The sequence below is a fragment of the Schistocerca piceifrons genome, chromosome 11 (genome assembly GCF_021461385.2).
Source record: "Schistocerca piceifrons isolate TAMUIC-IGC-003096 chromosome 11, iqSchPice1.1, whole genome shotgun sequence".
In the NCBI taxonomy this organism is placed as follows: Eukaryota; Metazoa; Arthropoda; class Insecta; order Orthoptera; family Acrididae; genus Schistocerca; species Schistocerca piceifrons.
The window spans coordinates 173,708,509-173,731,051 of record NC_060148.1 but is presented as its reverse complement, the minus strand read 5'-3'; the positions used below and the strand labels follow the sequence as shown (position 1 = coordinate 173,731,051).

The 22,543-nt window shown below is 39.7% G+C and overlaps 1 protein-coding gene across 1 annotated transcript in view; it reads right to left on the bottom strand.

Annotated features, from left to right (window-relative positions):
- LOC124719878 (zinc finger protein 737-like) overlaps nucleotides 1-22,543 on the bottom strand; it is a 103,636-nt gene that overhangs the window by 35,480 nt on the left and 45,613 nt on the right. The window contains exon 6 of the mRNA XM_047245059.1: nucleotides 6,627-6,664. Within this exon, the coding sequence (XP_047101015.1) occupies nucleotides 6,627-6,664 (38 nt within the window). The remainder of the gene's footprint in view (nucleotides 1-6,626; nucleotides 6,665-22,543) is intronic.

Here is a 22,543-nt window from a genome sequence, read left to right as displayed (position 1 = left end):
CTGTTACAGTTAATAATTTTGAAAATGGCGAGTGTTAAAAATATACCCTGAAACTATAAAAACATGTGGTGCAATATTAAGCATGATCAACGCATGTAAAACCCCGAAAGGATGAATGGATATCTCATAGAGCGACAAATACAGGACTGTAACTACAGCAGCAGTAGCAGCTCCACATAGTGTAGGTAAAAGTCGAAGTTCAGCAAGAAAGACTAAACAATCTGCCTCTGAAGTATATAAATTATGGTAACTAAATGAAATCATAGCTCGATTACGCCTGTTTACAGCTTCAGTTAGGCAAGAGAATGCAGATTACATGAACAAAATGTTATCGATCTTACCTGAGCTTAGAAAAATATGCATCGTCGAGTAATTGTGGAGAGAGTTGTTCATGAGCTTTACAGACCTGCATGCAGAATATATCTGATAATACGAGGAATGGATTATGCATGGCAGGCTCATCTCTTAGATACACAGGACTACTTACAATCAAATAATGGTTTCAACTACATTCTCACAGTCACAGGCACACACGGTCACAGGCACAGAGGTTTCTGAATAATTGTTGCACACAGGACTAAATTGACTGCCCAACAGACTTGAGGCATATGATGGAAGTGAATTTTACGATAGGCATTTCAAAGCAGAATTGGAATGATGTGGGATAAATCACTATTCAACATTCTCTCATTTGGAAACTAATACTGCCAAATGGTTGAACTGGATAAATAGAAACCGAATGTGGAAGCAATTTAATCTTCAACGTACGTGCAAATGTCTGAACATCCAGCCACAAATCATTGCAAGTATAATCACATTATTCACCACAGAATTAAGAACAAACCTATTGATGTTACAAACGAATTATGGGAACGCTTTGAACCCAATATGTTCCTCATACAGCAGGTCATAAGATGTTGAGGGAACAGAGCATTGATGAAATGGCTTAGTTTCTCATCAAAGCACTACAGCTGGGTGAACACTCGCATTTTGCTATGTAATACGAAAAGCAAAGCTCAAACCATGCAGTAGTGTGATATGAGTGCTAGGAAACGTATCAACAAAGTTGGAGGTGGTATTCTCGAGAAGCAGCGATCGGAATTTTGTATCTCTGGATACAATTTCTACGGAGTTGGAACAAAATTGAAATAGCACCTAGCTTATGGTGATAAGGGCTTTGATGCTTTGGACAATGTACGCAAAGAGCACACAATCGCCTACACTACAAACAAAGATCACCATATTGCACACCAAATACTCATTGATAAGGCTGCGCAGGTATGTCAAGGGACTGATATTCATGTAGGACAACCTATGTCTGCATATGTGGTTGATAAGGCAATGTTTGGGTACTGGACTAACCTTCAAGCAAATACTGAATGCAGCTCACTGCATACTAAACAAGAAGAAAAACCTATGTGATGTTTAAAAAATTCGTGACAGCGGCAAAACGAGCCTAGAGGCAGAAAGAAGGAAGGAAAGGATGTGTTAAAAGGCATAGGTTGCTACCAATACCAAAGAGATCTGGTGGACCAATTCTGTTTATGATACCTCCATTTGCTGGGCTGTCAGCCACTGGTTTCATTAGCTAGGAGACCTGATATATTTCAAGCAGTACAGAACGTCCAAAAATGCGAAAAGTAATTACAAGCAGTTAAAAGGCATAATATGACCATGGAGGCCATCGCTATGGGTAAAGGCTTATATTTACAATACAGGAAATAACTTGGGTTGTACATTTAAGAAAAAGCCCACAGCAGTGGTACTGGAAAGAAGGATTAAAAACATAGATCCGCTTAAACTCATCAGAAAACTTAAAATCGCGATATTTTACAGCGTGTTTATGTAGGATACATGGCCTGAGACAGTGTGGAAACCCAAGAAACGTGGAACTGTCAATGTAGATGTTGTTCAGGGTATGTAGCGCTTTGTCATTTAAGGTCACATGAAAGATTGTGTTCTCATTTTACCAATAGGAACCAGCTGTTGTACAATGTTTGACACTACCATAACTTCAGTTCATACCTCTGATGATATTTCTGCATGGTATTTTTCCAGAAAATTGCATAAAAACAAGCAGTATGCAAGTCTCCACATCATTTGAGGCTGCAATGTAATTACGTACACTCAAATGCTAATTGGTCTAAATTGAATGCAAACTACTTTCCTCCAATAGATGAGCAGATAGTAGTGATGTACAGAATCAACTGGTCTGGAAACACACGAAAGCATAGCTAACGTCACTGAATTAATAATAAATTGCGTCTAGAGAATGGGGAAGTTGTGGCAATACCTCCTGGCTCTTGCGACATTGTCAATTCATATGTACACTTGAAACGTTTAGTTGAAGGATTTGAGGTACATGTAAACGTTAATATGTTTAAATCAGAGATAAAAATGAAACTCATTGCGGACTTCAGTCACAAATATTCAGTAGGATGGCTACTACATTTCTCAAAGGGTCAAGTGATGGTGTATAATACTGATAAAAATTTTGAGTTAATCAACTGGTGGCCATACTGTCAGTAAGTACAATTCGTGTAGAGCATAATATTGCAACGAATTTTGTACCTTGATGACAGGTTAGTCCATACTACTTATCCATTTTTTCCTACAATGGGTCCTGCTTATAAAAGTGAAGAAAATGAAGTCCACAATAAACATGGGCTGCTACATGAAGCCAAGGTGGCGAAGGGTTCACAACCATCATTAATGTGGCAGGTACCGTGAAGTTAGGCTGCCGAAGCAAAAGTCAAAAGTGAACTCCGGGAGGTAACAGAAGAATGGCATGTCCCTTACTGGCAGGAAAGGGAGTCTTCAAATATGAGGGAATAGTATGAGTGGCCACACATGAGAGAGATACAACATGCCTATCCACTGAGGAGGACATCATGCCAGTATATCTAGTAGTTCAGTATCTTCTGCACAGACACTCAACTGGGCTAGTGAAAAAGCCACCAGTGGCGAAACGTATTCCGTGGTGGTGGAGTGTGTTAAGACACCATATGATGGACAGAGGTACAGAGGAATAAACTAAACACCCACACTCTAGTTATGAATGGACATGGGATAAAGAAAACGGAGCAGGGTGGTCTCATCAACTCACCTGGAAGTACCACTTAGGAGATGTAAGACACTGAGGAACTAGGTACTACGTAGAGCTTAGTAAGAATACATGGGAGGACCAAGGAAGTTTCGTATCAGACATGAGCCCCAGGAATTTTCTAGTTTCGGCGAATGGAAGAACAAAAGGCGCAAGATGTAGGATGGTGTAAGAAACTCATTTCACCGAGAAATATTCATACAAAAGGTTTTGGAAGTGGATAGTGAAAGCCACTGCACAAGCTTCATGAGAAAAGACGAAAGGAACGACGCTGAAGACGCTGCTCAAGGAGACAAGTTGATGTAGAACTGCAACAGATTGTAAAATCCTTGAAAAAAAGGGAGGTGAGATGGCTGGTGGGAGAATCCATAATATGGTTAATGGGGATAGCAAAGACAATGATACTCAGATAAATGTGTCCGACAAAGCCAAACCATATAAACAGATGTATAAGGATGATGGTTCAAAATGTGGAGAGCACATCTCCACAAGCGAATCACATTCCTGCACACCTCAGTCCGCCAGGGACCAGGACATGCTACAGTAAACTTGAAGTGCATGGAATTGAACAGTCTGCAACGGAAGGATAACGTTTGGAAGATGCTTTACTTGGTCATCACAGCTATGTGAAGGTCGTGAGGGAGGAGTAAAGAAACCTTAGAAGCCTTAGAAACCTGCCAACTGGGTTTGCACTCAGGTGGGGTAGAAGTCGGAAAATGGATAGCACACAGAAAGTGATCACTTGAGTATGTGTCAGAGGGAGTGGGCCATTCAAGATGACGGGTGAGCTGGACAGTGCAGAATGAGAGGACCAAATGGTAATAAATGTGAATGGAATCTGAAAGAAACATGGGTGCTCCAGTGCTAAGAGGGATGATTCAGAAGGTCAGCTAAGAGGTAACCTCTTGGACGGTGTTCCGGGAGCCTCAAAGCAGATGGTGGGAACTGAAGTCACGAAGTAGCAAAAATGAGTGAAGGAGCTGACCAATGAGCTGGAGTAAGTCTGACTTCGTAACAGCAAATAACAGAGGGATGTAGATGTTACAAAGAGAAAAGGTGAAATGAAGGAGGAAAAAGCAGCTACCCAACGAGTGTTCAGTGAGATGGATGACCAGCATGGCTCCATGAGGTGGAATGCAGTCCTTGGGGGAAAGGTCACAGAGTCCCAGAACGAAATATGAGAGGTCAAAGGGGTTGTGAGGACAATTTTTTTCTTGGAAGCAGAAAACAAGCGAACACTGCAATTCCAAGAGCAGCTGTAATTCCTCCTTGTTGGGTCTAGTACCACAAATGTGCCATTGGAGAAGAGTCATAATGGGGATTGGGGAGGAGGGAACAAATGACAGTCACCTTGCGGTTGCCGAGTACCAGCCTTCAAAAATTCACTGCTACAGGGGCAGAGGCTGGAGAATCCTGTTCATGAGATCTACAAACATTTTGTCATTCTCCTTGGGTCAGCCTGTGAATTCCATGGCAGAAAATCGGTAGGCAGTGGGCACCAGCAAAATGGAGGTCAGCTGGGTGAGGGTATGTGTGCCAAGAGCACTGAAGGGGATCTCTAAGTCAGGGAAGGAGAAAACCGTTCATTTTTGTTTGATTTCTTAGAACTTTCTAGTTGGCAGATGAAGACTACGTTTTTAGCTGTAGAAAGTATTTGTGGGAGTACTGCTTTTGTCCTATCAGCCTGATAGTTGTGTAGCAGGTGATTTCGTCATCAGGGGCAAGGATTTGATGGCTTGTTGTGCAGCTGCAGGAGGAGAAGGAGATGCTACTGTGACCTGAGTGATTGCACTACTGCAATACTGAACTTGAAGTTGCAAGTCTGGGTGGGCATATTCTCCATTATTCATGGCATAGCAAAAATGATACTGTAAATGCCAGATGGTAAAATGCAAGGATCTTGACTAGCAAACAACTATGAGTGACAAGGTGGAGTTTGATGTCCTTCACTCAGATCTCCTGGATGGCTCACTCATTAAGACACATGGGACATTCATGGGATTACAACTGATACAGCAGAGAGGAGGCAAACAGCTGCCCTCATGAGCATCTCTGCCAAGAGCAACACATTTGGCCATGTTTTGACAGGATATGTGTTTTATTATAATGTTGAACTCATTTTGTTTGTAATGTATGGTTGGACCATGATGACTTCATAGTCTGCCTTAATCTTTGAGGCAAACACTACTTGAGCAAATGGTAGAAAAAGAGTGCATGTGGGCTTTAAGTTTGCATCAATCTTTTTCATTACTCAATGGGCCACAGTGATGCCATGATTAGAGGGAAGTGTGGATTTCTCTCTCAGTGAGGCCATCTAACATCAGAAGGTAAAGAACACCATGTGAAGAATTTAGTGAACAATGGTCCTCAACACAAACAGGATAACTCTGGAGGAGTGATGCTGTAAGCAGTTGTAGGGCCTGAAAATCACAATACGTCTTCAGAAGCAAAGTTGTATTATATAAATGACAAAATAATGTCACAGGGCCTGCAACTGCAACAACACCTTTCAGAATAATGCAAGCATTAACCGTAGAAAAGACTGACCACCTCCGGTACGTGATACCATGAGGAATTGATGTACAGCTCGTATGGCCTTGAAATCATTACCCTCATTTAATAGACACACTCTAAGACATTGATTGAGCCACTGCAAAAAATCCCCATGATTGCCAACATCTCCAATGGCATGCTCCTTCCAATTGGGTGTCCCTTCAGAGGGGGATTCACACACCGTAAATGACTGTTCGCACCTCCCGAACTCCTGACAGAGGGACCAACTGGCATTTGGGAAAGTAACAGTCACCACTCTCTGGGCCTGGCCTGTACCAGAGGGTATGTGTGAACCCTACTGTTGACCCAGAGCTAGGAATTATACATTACCTTGTCACCTGTAATGTGTCTAATGAATGAGCCAGCCTTCAGGATCACACCAGGATGATGGAGGAACAAAGAGAATGAGGATTTACCAGTTAAGTCTTCGCTACCTTACTGAAACTGGCACCAGCTACTCACAATTCTTCTTGATAATGGCCTGTAAACTGTCACCACTACAAGCTTGTGTGTTTCCTGAGCACCACTGTGGCACAGCATTGAAAGAGTTCTCCAACACTATATTCATTGATCTGAAAGGCTGGGAATCAGCTCCAATTTTTTGATTTATAGCCACTCACCCTTCCTTGTTCTACTGCAGTATGACATTAGCTTGTGGCTATCAAGATGAATTTGTTGAATGTCAGTGATTTTCAAGTGATGTTCTGGATTAAGCACAATACAGCTGCTGATATACCACCGGAACCTTTGTCTTCCTGTACAGATATTAGACATGAGCTCTATTTATCTAGGAACAGTCACATAATGGTTGTTGCACAGAACAGCATTACTGACAATACTGCCTTGTAATGTTGGTGCTTATTGGTAATTCTGAATAATTAAAGTAGTGCATTTTATTTCTGAAGTACTCTCACAATAAATAATAATTAATATTTCTCAAAAAGTTCTACAGTGAATTATGAAAACTTACCTTGCACTATCAGATGCATATCTTGTTGAGGCTTCCACCTGAAACATTTCAAGAAATGGCCAGTGATTTACAACTGATGGGACAGTAACTAAATAGATTTATATTAACACCCACCAACATGTGATTGGTCCACCAAATGCTGTAAGTGAAGCTTGAAAATATCATTAAAGAGGACATGATAAACTGTTGCAGTTAATGAAACAGAATATTAGTCAGAATTCACTTTCCATTTTCTCAATTTGTCTTCAGTACTGTAAATAACTACACAAGCTAGTAATTTGGTTGTAGCCATACTTCCTACTAGATACTTCACATTTTTAACCTGTCATGCACTTCCACCTTGTGTAAAATTTTCGTTCACCTTTTTTTATTTTGAAAACTGCCATTCACTGACAGAAGAATCGATTATCATAAATGAAACATTTGGGCCTTTGTGCTCTGGGCAGCCCAGATGAACTTGCAGAGGTGAGGAGCGACTTCTAAACCCATCCTTAAGTTCACATCCAGAACTACATACAGACCTGAACCATTAAATACACAAACATTAATAAATATTGGGAAACTCAAAATACTTTCAGACACTATAAATGTATAACAAAATTGGTATTACAAAACAGCACATTCACAGATGAAGAAAATACCACATTCAGAGAACTGTAGATTTTTACAGAGAACACAGGGAAGAAATTCGCGAAACTATCCCAGAACTAGGCTCTGCATTCGTAAACGTCAAATCTATGTTGCAATCAGTACCAAATTTTTCCATTACCTCCAGAAAGACTCACCCCCTGAAATAATCCAATATTTAGATGAGAGGTACACAATAATTGATGCACATTCATCAATAAATCAAGTTAACAAGAACAATGCAGAAAGCAAAACAGTCCTGAGAACTATGTTGAGAAGCATCTGTTGAAGTTCCAGAGGAAAACATAAGAATTTTATTAAATTTTTATCCTCAGATTGGTACAGAATGGAGATGAGAACACTTTCTGCCTAAACTGCTATTAATTAAATGTATTCACAACTGGAATTTTGACTTATGCCATTCTCAGGTGACAGCTTACTATGAACTATGTCGAAGTTATTACATGTCATGCCTAGTCATTGGGGAGTGTATATAAAGATGTGCAGTATGATATGACCGACAGAAATTAGTACATTAAGTACTAACATTGTCTGGACATACAGATTATGAAGACTCCAGTCTTGTAATGACTATGGAATTTGCAAACACAGTTAACTCAAGGAAAGTACTACCTCAAAAGGAATTATAAAGGTTTCAGACATCACACTGACTTACCACTTGAGAATTGTACAGCTGCCAAATTAATTTTGAATAAATATGTACCATAACAGTCCAGGGAGGAAATGTTTTCATTTATAAATGTCTGCCTGACTGTGGATGTAAGAAAAAAGGACAAATGGTAAGAAAAAGACAGTTAGCTAAATTGTTGGCAGATAACCATCCGTGCCACCCCACATATATATATCACTAAATCACTAAAAATATATGCAATCAACACTAATATGATTTGAGAACATCACATAGCTTATGTGCCAATAACAAAGCACAATTCCAAGAACTTAATAAATTTCATAGTCAGATATAGATACCTGTTGAAATTGACCATTACCACTGATTAATAATAGTGGTTCCTGGCCTAGATTAACTGATAATCATGTTCACAGAAGATTAAAAGAAATTCCATGAAAGGTTCAAGGAGAAAACAACAGCAGAAATTCTAAAATACAAGATATATCAGGGATGGCTTAGGACAGGAAGGTCCTGTGATGGGCAGATTGATGAAGGACTAAAGTGGCAAAATACTATTGGAATACATTTGTAAAATTTTAGAAGGCTTATGACTATAAAGCACGACTGCTTTTATTCAAAATTCTTAAAAAATCTGACATGCAGAATACAACATGAGTCCTTTTAAAAGAACTTCAGCCTCATTTGATATAAGAACAGACTTTAGCCAAGGCAATGGACTAACTCCATTCTTCTTTCAGACCATATAGGAAAATGAACATTGAACAGATGGAGCACTTGTCAGAACATAATACCAGAAGTTGAATACTACTTGGTTAGAAAATTGATGTCAAAATTGTCTGTTATACTTTTGTAGATAATTTATGAAATACTGATGGTGTAGAGAAGGTACAAAACAGAGAGAAAGAAAAACAGTACGAAAAGCATGACTACTCATCTCCTCTGATAAGAAGCAGTAATGGGGAACAGCAATACTGCAAAATCCCACTCAAATACTGAGTATGAGAGTATCAGGGGAAGACAAATTTAAGGATCTATGATAACTCATATAGCCAAATGGTGGAGAAAATGGAGCCACAAGAGGAAGACTATGGAAGATGGACTTTCCATTACAGTAAACAGATGTTCATAGTAAAAATTCATTCTCCAAAACTGCAGAACCTCTGACTCACAAGGCAGTCATTTGGCCAGAATACACATCTGCATCATAAACACTGATTTCAGATTTAACAAATGATAATGAAAATTACGAAAAAAGAAAAGATATTAGGAAACAGAACACCAGTACAAACATTTAAATTCAGAAACAATAGACAAGTATACATAAATATGTAGGAAAATAACTGAGGCCAAAATTTGGCAAAGAAGGGTAATGAGTCTTAGCATACTGAAAAGAAAAACTGTGCAGCAGCACTGAATCTTTTTTTATTAAAAAACTCATTGGCTTACAGAAGTGCACAAAGACCTACAAGACACTTGTATAAATAAGCAAGAAATTGAAAACCAAACCAAATACAGAAACCGAATTGAGTTGATAAATTCTCCACAACAAAATAATTCCAAAAAGACAAGATAGAAACTATACATCAGGTGAGTGGAGAGAAATACGTGTACAGATGAGGGAGTAGCATAAAGAAATGTAAAACCTTAGCTGGCCTGTAACTGAGCAGAACAAAAAAATTTGTTTCTCATTTGTAATACCTTCGCAGTACAGCATAGTGGTGGTGCTGTATGTACTGCAAATGAACTACAGCAAGGAGGTCAAAAAAGTCTCTGCAAATATGCAGATAACAGTATTTGGAGTGTTTTGTTAGGTTACAGCAGTGCTCAGAAGTATTTTTCAGTTGTGTTGTTATGCTGTCAGTACTGCTTGCATGCAGTCACAGAAGAGCAATGCATGTAAGTGTCACTTCATCAAGCGCTTCATGCTGCTGTGGTTACGTATCTAGTAAATGAGGAAAATCATACAACAATGTAAGTATATATTCTTTTAGCTCAAAAGTATGTAACTTGCCTTGATGGCATGGTATTCATTAACCACTATAACTCAGGTATTCACTCAGTGATTGTTTACTTGTAGAGAACTAGAAGTATAACAAAATGGAACACTTGCTTGATGTGAAACAAACTGTTTGGCATGTCTTCAAGACTGGGAGGTAACAGTCTAGCACTGCTACAGAGTATGGCATATTGCAACAACTAACAAGTGTGCAAAGTCAATGGCATGAACAGCAAGTAACAGTAACCAATAAGCTAAGGTCCGAGCATCCTTGATGAAGAGCGAGGATGAAAGACATTGATTTATTTATTTATTTTATTTCATTGGTCCCTCTGTGGGAATTTGGGAGATATGACCTAAGGTGAGAACAATCACTTAAGGTGAGTGAGCCTCTTTGAGGGACTTCCAGTCAAAAGAGTGTGCTGTCAGAGACACTGGCAATCATGGTAGATTTTTTCGCAGAGTAACCCACCACCTTGAAATTTAAGGTGGGTCCGATGCTTATGAATCTAACAGCAAAGACTTCTCATTGTTACAATCTTATTGGTATACAGTTGCTATGCTTTTTTAAAAAATAATATGAAGAAAATAATATATAAAGTTTTCTCTTAGGTTACAGCAAATGCAATGCTTAACAATTGTTAAAATGGTTCAAATGGCTCTGAGCACTATGGAACTTAACATCTGAGGTCATCAGTCCCCTAGAACTAATTAAACCTAAACAACCTAAGGATACTCAACAAATTCATGTCCAAGGCAGGATTTGAACCTGTGACTGTAGGAGTCGTGAGGTTCCAGACTGAAGCATCTAGATCTACTCTTAAAGTGGTTCCATATAATTTGTTACTACCTAGTTGATGAGAATATAATTTATATAATGCACATGTCAAAGAAAAATAAATGAAAAGAATATTTAATAGAATGAGTGCAGCGAAAGAAAATGCTGTATTTGGAAGTGTAATATAGTCAAAGTAGCACGTTGGCTGATAATGGCTTATTTCAACGTATTTGAGATGAGAAGGTCTTGGTACAACCTCGAGCTATTCTCATCTGAAATGGTTTGTGCTAAGGACAGAATGATTTGTAGGCAATCAGCTGTAGCTCCAAGAGAAACACCTCAACAAATCAGGGATGATCTGAAGCAACATAATGGACTGAGCCCACGCACGTCTACCATAAAAAGTCACTTAGTAACAGGCGATTTACATGATAAATGAAATAAACCAGCTCATAAATTCAAAAACTAGGGACAGGATAGACTTTCCACGGAAACCTTGAACTTGGAATGCCAAAGACAGATTTAAGGTTTTATGGAGTGACAAAAATAAATTTAACATTTTTTTTTCTGATGGTGTGGAGTATACAGGGTGAGTCACTAACTATCGCCACCAAGAGTAACTCTGAAAGTATGATAGGAGTTGAGAGATTTGTGGGACAAAAGTTGCATGGTACAACAGGGGCCACAGTATGAAATTGGTTGATTCAGAGATATAAAGGTCAACTTTACTTTTTAAATGGGATGCTACAGTTTGATACTTATTTTCTGATGGCAGCTATGGAGATGAATCCGATGATGTTTAACACTAATGTCTTTGAAGGTCAATGAAGGCCAAAAAGGTGGCTTGAACATCCATTTACAGAAGGTGTTCGAAGTGATGACCATTGGTATCAGTGCAGTGCTGCGATCTTCTTACCATGGATGGAGTGGTATTTCTTATCACATCAGCACTTATGGAAACACATGCTCTGACAATTGTCTCTCATATCTCATGCAAATAGATATGCAGACTTGTAATAAATAGATTACAATTTCATATCCTTCAATTACGCAATGGCAGTTTTTTGTATTACACATTTATGTTTATGTAATTGTAACAAATGCTTTCTATAAAACATTTTTGAGTGCTACTGTAATAGGACTGTATTAAGACCCATGGTGAGATGAAATAAGGAGATAGTAAAGAACAGTGGCAGAGTACAAATACTGTTTTGTTCTGCAGATCACTATATGCAATCTGATGACCATTTGGACAGCAGCAAAAATCCTTAAGTACATTGATGTGAGCTCATCAGATCAAATCAAAATGTGTTCGAAGAAAACAACTACCATATTTTACAGACTGTAAGGTGCACCTTAATTTTCAAGCAATTTTTAAGGAAAGTACATTTTTACCATTTTTTTATTAGATTGCAAAGTCAGCCTAAAAATTTCTTAGTTTATAAAACCAAAATGACCTTGTAAGATCACTGACATTCATTATCTCAACTTTCCTCAGCATCATTGTCCTCTATATATAAGATGGTCTTCATTACCATTATGAGCATTATTTATGTCGACCTACTAAAAGATTTAACAATGATATTTTCTCTCACCCTACATTGCAACTGCTTGTTTGTTTGTAGATCATTTTAGAACTCCCTTTGTTTGAATTCATGTTGGGCTTAATCCATCATCCATTTGTTCCAATCCTCTTCCATTTACAATTTAAATACACTGAAATGCCATGGAAACTGGTATACGCATGTGTATTCAAAGATAGAGGTATGTCAACAAGCAGGATATGACACTGCAGTCTGCAATGCCTATATAAAACAAGAAGTGTCTAGCACAGCTGTTTTATCAGTTACTGCTTCAACAATGGCAGGTAATTAAGATTTAATTGAGTCTGAATGTGACATTATAGCCAGTGCATAAGCGATGGGACAGCATTTCTGAGATAACAATGAACTGGGGATACTCCAGTATGGCGATTTCATGAGTGTACAGTGAATATCAGGAATCCATTAAAATATAAAATTTTTGACATTGCTGTGGCCAGAGAAAGATACTGCAAGAACGGGACCACCAAGAAATGAAGAGAATCATTCAACATGATGGATGTGCAATCCTTGCAAAAATTGCTGCAGGTTTGAATACTGGGCCATCAAAAAGTATCAGCATGCAAACCATTCAACAAAACATTACTGATATGGGCTTTTGGAGCCGAAGGCCCACTCGTGCACCCTTGATTACTGCACGACACAAAGCATTACACCTCAATTTGGCCTGTCAACACCAGCATTGGACTGTTGAGACTGGAAACATGTTGCCTGGTCAGATGAGTCATTTCAAATTGTATTGAGCAGATGGATGTGTAAAGGTATGGAGATAGCCTCATGAATCTATGGATCCTTCTTGTCAGTAGGGAACTGTTCAAGGTGGTGGAGGCTCTGTAATGGTGTAGGGCATGTGCTGGATTGATATGGGACACCTGATACATTTGGATATGACTGACAGATCACACGTACATAAGTATCCTATCTGATCACATGCAGCCATTCATGTGCATTGTGCAATCTGACAGACTTGGGCAATACCAGTAGAATTGCTACAGAGTGGCTCCACGAACACTCTTCTGAGAAACACTTCTGCTGGCCACCAAATTCCCCTGGCATTAACATTACTGAGCAAAACTGGGATGTCTCATGACATGCTCTTCAGAAAAGATCCCCAGTCCCTCATACCTTTTCTGATTTATGGTCAGCCCTGCAAGATTCTTGGTGTCAATTCTTCCCCTGCAGTACTTCAAACATTAGCTGAGTACATGCCATGTTGTGTTGCAGGACTTCTGCATGCTCACTGGGGCTCTACATTACACAGGTGTACCAGCTTATTTGGCTTTTCAGTGTAGTGTATTTGTCAAGACTTCAAGAAGTTGCAATTGTGATGTAAGTCCTCCTGCAATAACAGCAAGCTCTGTATTTAATTGTCTCCATTTCTCTTTCACAGAATTTTACAAATGACTACTGAAGTGATCTAGCACAAGAAGAGAACTCATCTTCAACGAAGTGACTTTCCTTTGCTTCTGTTAATCCACAATTTCATACCAGCCTCATCCATCCAATCCTTGTCACAAACATGAACTACACCTACCAGTATTCCACAAGGTTTTGAAGTTTTTTAGCACTTGAAAATGATCACTGGATTAAGTTTAGTGCCATCAACACAACACGAAAGAAGAACAGTGTAGTGCATTTTTTCATGTTCACCTGTTTTAATAGTTACCATTTTAGCACTTTTCATGGCAACAATTTTGTTTCCTGGCACATCAAGTCTTTATGCACTATTTAACTTAGTTCCACACTGGTTTTCTTTCTATGTTGTATAATAATGTGATGGAAAGGTAATACTCTCTTCATACTCTTGTGGAATTTTATGAGATGTTTTGGTCTTGGTTCACATGCTATGTCCATGATACTTTATAAACCTGTAGCACCAAACATTTTCACCCTTAGTATCTGTTAAGTTCCACTGTAGCACTAGCTTACAAGCATGTATTTGAGACATTTTTGTAGTAATTCGAATACCATTTGGATGGTGTGCTTGAATCCATTTCAGTACAGCATCTTCTAGTTTTCGCCATTTTGTATTCAGTCCCGTATTTGCACATTTGGCCTTCCTCATGTTTTTTTGTTCTTCTTTACTAGCCTGCCAATAGCAATTTTTTTTTCTGTTGCTGGAGGACTGTAATGCTGCTCAGCTGCTGTGTTTCCACATTGTTCTGCATATGCTTTTACTTTCTATTTATAGCCTGCATCATATTAGTACCTTTTATTTTTTCCACTGTGAAGCTAGCTACTAAAGAAAATGTTCTTCTGTTACCAATAACACAAATCACTTTCAATTCAAGTTTGCTGGCACTGTAGCCTGCAATGACACATCACAGACTAGACAGTGCTCTTGGTTTGTGATTGTGGGGCATGAGGGAGACACTGTTAGCAAGCGTGTGAATCCCATTAACTCCTGTTCGTTGCATTGGTGCAATTGAATCCAATGTTGCTGGATAGAAATAGATTTCCTGCAGCATTGAATATGTGGCAAATTTTAAGGCAACCAGGAATTTTGACGCCAACGCTGGACTTGTTATATTAAATTCGAGTATAACACACCTCAACTTTGAAGGCACTTTTTTTGATCAAACAAATGAGTTTTATAATCTGTAATATATGGTATCAAGTCTCTGTAAGTACCACTGGAAATTAATTTGAACAAATAATTAAGGTAACTTAAAATTTATTATGCATTCAAACTTTCAAATACTACAAGTGGGATATTAATGTGAGTATCATCAAATGTACAGGACTGATTGACACTGAACATTTGTCATTTAACATTGAAACACGAACAGATATACATTTAATATTTTTCTCTGGTGAACTATGTTCCTCCCAAGCCAAGAGAAATACCATTAACCGGTTATCCATTGGGAATACTTTCCTGTGAGAGAAAGTCGACAACTGTGAGGCAGTATTTAAATTCACATTCATACAACTTTTGCAATAGTATCTTTGAGGAAGTTTAGGACATTTCCAAGGTCAATGCTATGATGGCAAGTAGAATTTGTCACACATTTAAACATACTCATCAACCCATTGACAGACAAAAGATGAATGCAGCCAAAGTAAGTGAGGAACAGCAATAAGCAAAGGATTCAACGTATCAAATATTCTAACTCTGCTGACTGATCTCTCAAAAAATCAGATGCATAGCCAACTGCTAATTTGTCACTTTCCAGCTATAGAACATTATTCACAAGTATTATATAGAAAAACACTAAAACTGAATTCAACGGTATTATATCAAACTGTGCATCTGAACTTCAGGAGTTAAATATAGCACTGTATAGTTTTTCATTAATTAATTTTTATAAACACTGATTATAATACCGCTGACTTTTACTACTGGTAAGCCAAAACTGCCACAAGCACAAACCACACATCAAACTGTACAGTTAATCTGGAACTCAACTGTATCCAGGGTATCTAAAATTTGACTAAAACTACTCAATTAATTTGATGAGAGCTAAATAAACTCCACAATTCCATATGCCAAAAGACAGTATATTTTACACTACATCCTTACCTTTATCCTTGGTCAGTATGTGTTGGCACGTTTTTGAAAAATTAACTGTTATGCAGTGTGATCAAGATATGTTCAGTTCAATTGGTTGTAACTCAAACTTCGTATGTGCTACATAGTAGCATAAAGCACCATGTAAATAAGCAGGAAATTATGATCTAACCTGATAAGATGCATTTCGTTTGTATACAAACATTCCTTCGTGTTTACTTATTTTAACAGTGTCATGATGGCAGTTTATTATGTTTTCACCAATATTTAATGCAATATTTATCTTAGAATATTTCATAAGGTTTTACAGTGACAAGCATGGGGAGGTGCTGAATTCAAGCCAGGCTTCACAAACTTCTCACTAGGGTACGAACTAATCCAGAAGGTACGTTGAGGAAGGAGGATGGGGAAAATACAAACACATCATGTGAGACACCGGAACTGCTCCTCAAAATTCATTTTCCTCAATATGCTCTGGCGGATAACATAGGCCAGAATGTGACCCCTGAAAACAATGGTTCTCAGCCACTCAAAGAGAGGACTGTGACCGGCCAAGGCGTGTGTCGATTTCAGTAAAATCCAATGGGCAGTGGGAACATTCTAACTGGTCCAGTCACCTGGCCCCGATGGCATCTTTCCAGCTCTCTTGAAACAAGCAGGAGAGAATCTTGTAAGAGCGCTGTGCAGGTTATTCAGGGTTAGCCTAGCAGCGGGAGTCATTTGCAACGCCTGGAGGGCAGTGACAGTTGTCTTTATTCTAAAGCCAGGGAAAACTGATCACACCAGGCCCAAGGATATGAGATCAATCAGTCTGGTTAATGTACATGTTAGGGAGAGGAGGCTAACTATGGCTCATCTACATTCAAACCAACACACACATCAACCAGGTAAACCACCAGAGAAAGCTTTCTGACAATTTGTTGTGAGGGTGGAAAAAGCCCTTTGCTTTCAAGAAAGAGCCCACTCCATCTTCCTGGACATTGAGGGAACTTTTTGTAAGACAACTGTTCATTCCATGGTTAGGGCAGCAGAGATGCATGACCTAGTGACCACTATATGTAGGTGGACTAAGGCCATGCTTAGTAGGAGGAGGATAGAAGCCACCGTGATGAATGAAAAGATGGTAATTAACACCACTAGAGATTCTCCACAAGGAGGAGTTTTGTCCACTTCATTGTGGAATCTAGTGGTGAACAAACACATTGAGAAACTAGATTCCAGGCAATGATTTTGTGAAGGATACACACATGACCTTGTCATAGTAATACTTGGCAAATTTACTGACACAGTTAGGAATATGGCACAAGGTGCACTGAACATTGTGCAAGACCAGTGCATTAAATAGAACCTAAGGGTTAATCCTATGAAGACTGTTGTGGTATCAATCATGAAAAAGCATATTCAACACTGAAGTTGGAATCTAAAGCTTTTCGATGAAAGGGGATAGTGAAAAATCTAGGGGGTACCCTTAGATGAGAAACTAATATGGACCCCTCACATTAAGAGCATCTGCTCCAGGGCGAAAGGTACTCTAGTGAGTACCAGAAGGACTTTTGGCAAAAAACTATGGCCTAAGACCCTGAGGTATGCACTGGATATACAGCACAGTGGTTAGACTTAGGATCTCCTATAAGGCCGTGGATATACAGCACAGTGGTTAGACTTAGGATCTCCTATAAGGCCGTAGTGTCCTGGAAGAAGGTAGAACAGCAGGTTGCAGCTAAGAAGCTTGCTAAGGTGCTGAGCCTGGCCTGCTTCACCACAAGAGGCAGAATTAGTAGCGCACCAACCACTGGGGTGGAAGCCATGCTGGACATGCCTCCACTAAACCTTTGTGAAGCAGCTGGTGCATACAGACTCAAAACTGGTAAAAACTGGATCTCATTGAGATATCCAGACCCACACACTAATATAGTGAGTGAGGCAAATATAGGAATGGCTGGGGAACTGCCGGCCGACTACATAATAACTCCCAACTGCTTCAACAAGCTTTACAATATAATAATTTGAAGTTGGGAACAGTAAGAAAAAACAGTTTGACACCATACTGGGGACATTGTCTGGTTCACTGATTGGTCGAAATCAGACCAAGATGCTGGGGCCATGGTATATGGAATTCAGCGAAGACTGGAGGGCATCATCTCTCTAGGACAACTGGCCTCGGTATTCCAATTGGGTAAAACCAATATTGGTCCTTGGCCACTCAGGGATCGGTGGCAATGAACAAGCCGACAAATTGGGGGCAGAGACTCCATTCATTAAACCGGAACCTGTCCTGACAATCACCAAGGCTATGATCAAACTAGAACTACAGAACTGGCTTGGAGGACAGCACATAGAATACTGGTCCAAGAACGATAAGCAAAAACATGGCAAGTTAATGATGTCAAAGCCGTGTTTTAAAAGAAGCTCTGTAATCCTGGGCTTGAACAGCCAAGAGATTAAACTCACACCCAAAGGTGTAATGGAGGCATGTCCAGCACGGCTTCAATCACAACAGTTGGCGTGCTACTAATTCTGCCTGTTATTGCGAAGCAGGCCAGTCTCTGCACCTTAGCAAGCTTCTTAGCTGCAACTTGCTGTTCTACCTTCTCCCATGACACTATGGCCCCATTGGAGATTCTAAGTCTAACCACCGTACTGTATATCCAGTGCATACCTCAGGGTATTAGGCCTTAGCTTTTTTGCCACAAGTCCTTCTGGTATTCACTAGAGTACCTTTCACCCTGGAGCAGATGCTCTTAACCCCTAATCACAGTCGTGAGTACTTCTCACGCAACTACAGTCATGCAGTCCCGTGGACTGCATTCAGAAGGTGGGGAAAATATGTAAATATCACCTATCTAGTGCTACTTTTTGAATTTAGTACTACATATTTATTCTTCAATTATACGTAAATGGTAACTTATGAACAAAATATTGTTTCGGTGCTGTGAAAAAGACCTATTCATATTGCACTCTAAATTCTCATTGAAATTTACAGTGATGGACAAATATCCAAATATCTAAGTGTAGTTCTTTACTTGAAACTTGGTTGTTGCAGGTTAATGTTGATCAAGTACCACCGGTGTTAAATTTAATGAGTATTCTTGACAGCAAATGAAACAGAAAAAATCTGCACTACTGAAAGTGGCCACATTACGCACCACCTTACACGCACTGCGGACACACCTTACAAGAGCATTCCAAACAATTTGGGACCTTGCACTTGCGACACAAGTAACTTGTCTTTCTCTTCTTTTTTGGTGGACAAATGCGACATGGCTTCCTTCCATCCCTAGGTAGTTTGCCCTCCTTTTCCAGCTCTTCATGGAGATGTACTTCAGTTCTTAGAACTCTAACGATAGAAAATCTCAATTCTGGTGGGAGGCATTTATTCACTATCCTTTCGTGCAGTGAATGTTCGATCAGTTCTTTCGCTAGAGCCTTCATCAAGTTCATCCTGGTAAGCACAGTTCTTTCCTTGAATGACTGATGAACAATATATGCACTGACAATACTCATGTCAAGAATATGGAAAACCACGGCCATGGTCCAATGTTGCGTGCAACGACTTTAACAATATTTGGCACACTTTTCGTCTACAGTATCAACAGCACCCTTTGTGTTGTTATAGTGGGCTATTATTACAGGTTTTTTACTTTCCACGTCATCTTCTATGGAGTGATGCATTGTTGATATAAGAATTACTGCTCTTCCTTTCTTAGGTACATGCAAAATGAGCGTGATGTGTTTGGTAAATCCATACAGCATTGTTCCAACTTCACGTCTACAGGAAGGCAAGAAAGATGCAGGAATTTCCTTTCGGTTCTTCCGCATTGTTCCCACTGTGGTCAAATAATTTTTCTGTAGCACATCTGCAAGTTCGATTGACACATACCAGTTATCAGCAGTGTTGTTTTGGTTAGCATGTGCTATTGGCTTGCACAATCTGAGGACAGCCTGAGTGATAATGGCGTATTTCTTCTCGTCTGGGGAAAGTACAATCCGTTCTTCTAAATTTATTTGCACTCTCAAATTTTCCTCTGCCTCTCTTTTTCTTGTCTTTTATGAAATATTACCTTTTCCACAGTAGAGATAGGTGTTGAACGTGTAGTTAGTCCTGGAGTCGGCTAGGCATTGAAGCTTCAGGCCATACTTCGCTGGTTTAGATGGAATATACATTTTGAATTTACAGTGTCCTTTGAAACCGATTAGCATTTCATCAACTGTAGCATTAACCCCAAAAATATAGGATCGCTGCAAATTTTCATTGAATTTATGTACAATGTTTGTTATAGCAGCTGCTGGATCAGAAACCTTACATAACTCCATGTCATCAGGGTTGTCAAATCTCAGGCAGTTGAGAATTACAGCAAATATTGCTGATGATATAGTGATACGGAAAACAGCACGGACTGTCCCATCAATACAAAAGAGAGAACATATGTTTTAGTTAATCAATTTGAATACTGAAGTGTATATAAGAAGGTCGATGAAACTCTTCATTTCAGACATTGTGCAAAGTCTGACTTCTGTTCCCTTCCTGTAGAAATTGGTCTCACAATGGAACTGAATAAGTTCTCTACACTTTAATTACAAGCCAACGTTATATACGAAGTCCTTGTGGACACTAAGTACAATCCGTTCTTCTAAATTTATTTGCACTCTCAAATTTTCCTCTGCCTCTCTTTTTCTTGTCTTTTATGAAATATTAATAAATACAGTACACTAATACACTGCACATTATTTCAGTTTATTTGCAGTGTACTATAAAAATTGAAAATAAAAAGATTAAAAGATCAAACAATGGAAAATCCAGGACAGAATGGAACAATATGATGAAAAGAGCAGTTGCTGTGCACCATATAGCAGAGATGCTGAGTCGCATATAGGAGAAACAAAAAGACTGTCACAAATATAGCTTTCAGCCAGTGAGGCCTTTATCAAAATTAGACAACAAACACACACATACACACTCGTACCAAGATAACTCCTACACACATGACTGGAGTCTCAGCCAACTGAGGCCACACTGCAAGCAGCAGCACATGTGCATCATGAAGTGAGCGGCAACTGGGCGGGGGTAAGGAGGTGGCTGGGGTAGTGAGGGAGAGGGATAGTAGCATAGTGGTGGCAGACAGTGATGTGCTGTTGGGGAGCATACAGCACTGAGGTGGAAAGAGGGTAAGGCAGCACACTATCTGATCAAAAGTATAGAGACATCCCCAAAAACATATATTTTTCATATTAGGTGCATTGTGGTGCCATCTACTGCCACGTACTCCATATCAGCAACTTCAGTAAACATTATAAATCATCAGAGAGCAGAATGGGGCTCTCCGCAGAACTCGCATACTTTGAATGTGGCTAGACGATTGGGTGTCACTTGTGTCGTACGTCTGTACACAACATTTCAAAACTCCTAAACATCCCTAGTTCCACTGTTTCCAATGTGATAGTGAAGTGGAAATGTGAAGGGACACTTACAGCACAAAAGTGTACAGGCCAACATCATCTGTTGACTGACAGATACCTCCGATAGTAGAAGAGGTTCGTAATGTATAATAGACAGACACCTATCTATATAATCAGACAGGAATACCAAACTGCATCAGGATCCACTGTAAGTACTGTGATAATTAGGCAGGAGGTGAGAAAACTTGGATTGCATGGTCAAGCGGCTGCTCATAAGCCACACATCACACCAGTAAATACCAAACAATGCCTCACTTGATGTAAGGAGTGTAAACATTCGATGACTGAACAGTGGAAAAACATTTTGTGGATTAACAAATCACAGTACACAATGTGGCAATTTGATGGCAGGGTGTGGGTATGGTGAATAGCCAGTGAACATCATCTGATAGCACGTGTAGTGCCAACAGTAAAATTCGGAGGCAGTGGTGATATGGCGTGGTCGCGTTTTTCACGGAGGGGCTTGAAGCCCATGTTGTTTTCCATGGTACTATCGCAGACCAGGCGTACACTGATGTTTTAAGCACCTTCTTACTTCCCACTGTTTAAGAGAAATTTGGCCAGAATGCCATGGGTATTCTGCCATCCACCAAACCAACACAATATATTCATCCATCCCTGTGGTATTCCACCATCCACCAAACCTACACAATATACTCATCCATCCCTACACAACCTCTTCTTCTAACCCCTTAACCTCATGGCTCATACCCCTGTAATAGACATAGATGTAAGACCTGTCCTATGCATCCTCCCACCACCACCTACCTCCAGTCCAGTCACAAATATCACCTATCCCATTAAAGGCAGGGCTACCTGTGAAACAAGTCAAGCAGTCTACAAGCTAAGGTGCAACCACTGTCTTGTATTCTATGTGGGCATGACAACCAGCAAGCTGTCTGTCCACATGAATGACCACCGAATAAACTGTGGCCAACAAACAAATGGGCCACCCTGTTCCTGAGCGTGCTGCCAAACAGGACATACTTTATTTCAGTGACTGCTTCACAGCCTGTGCCATATGGATCCTTCCCACCAATACCAGTTTTTCTGAATTGCACAGGTGGGAACTTTCCCTGTAATATCTCCTATGTTCCCATAACATCCTGGGCTCAACCTTAGTAAGTCATTGTCCTCTCCCATCCAGTCCATTCTCTGTTCCCATTCCAGCATTACACAGCCCTCATTTCTCCATCACACCATCATTTTACTTTTCCTCTTTTCTGCATTCCCCCTCCCGATCTCTCCACTGCCCTTCATCTAACCTCCCAACTGCACATGGCTGCCCTACCCTC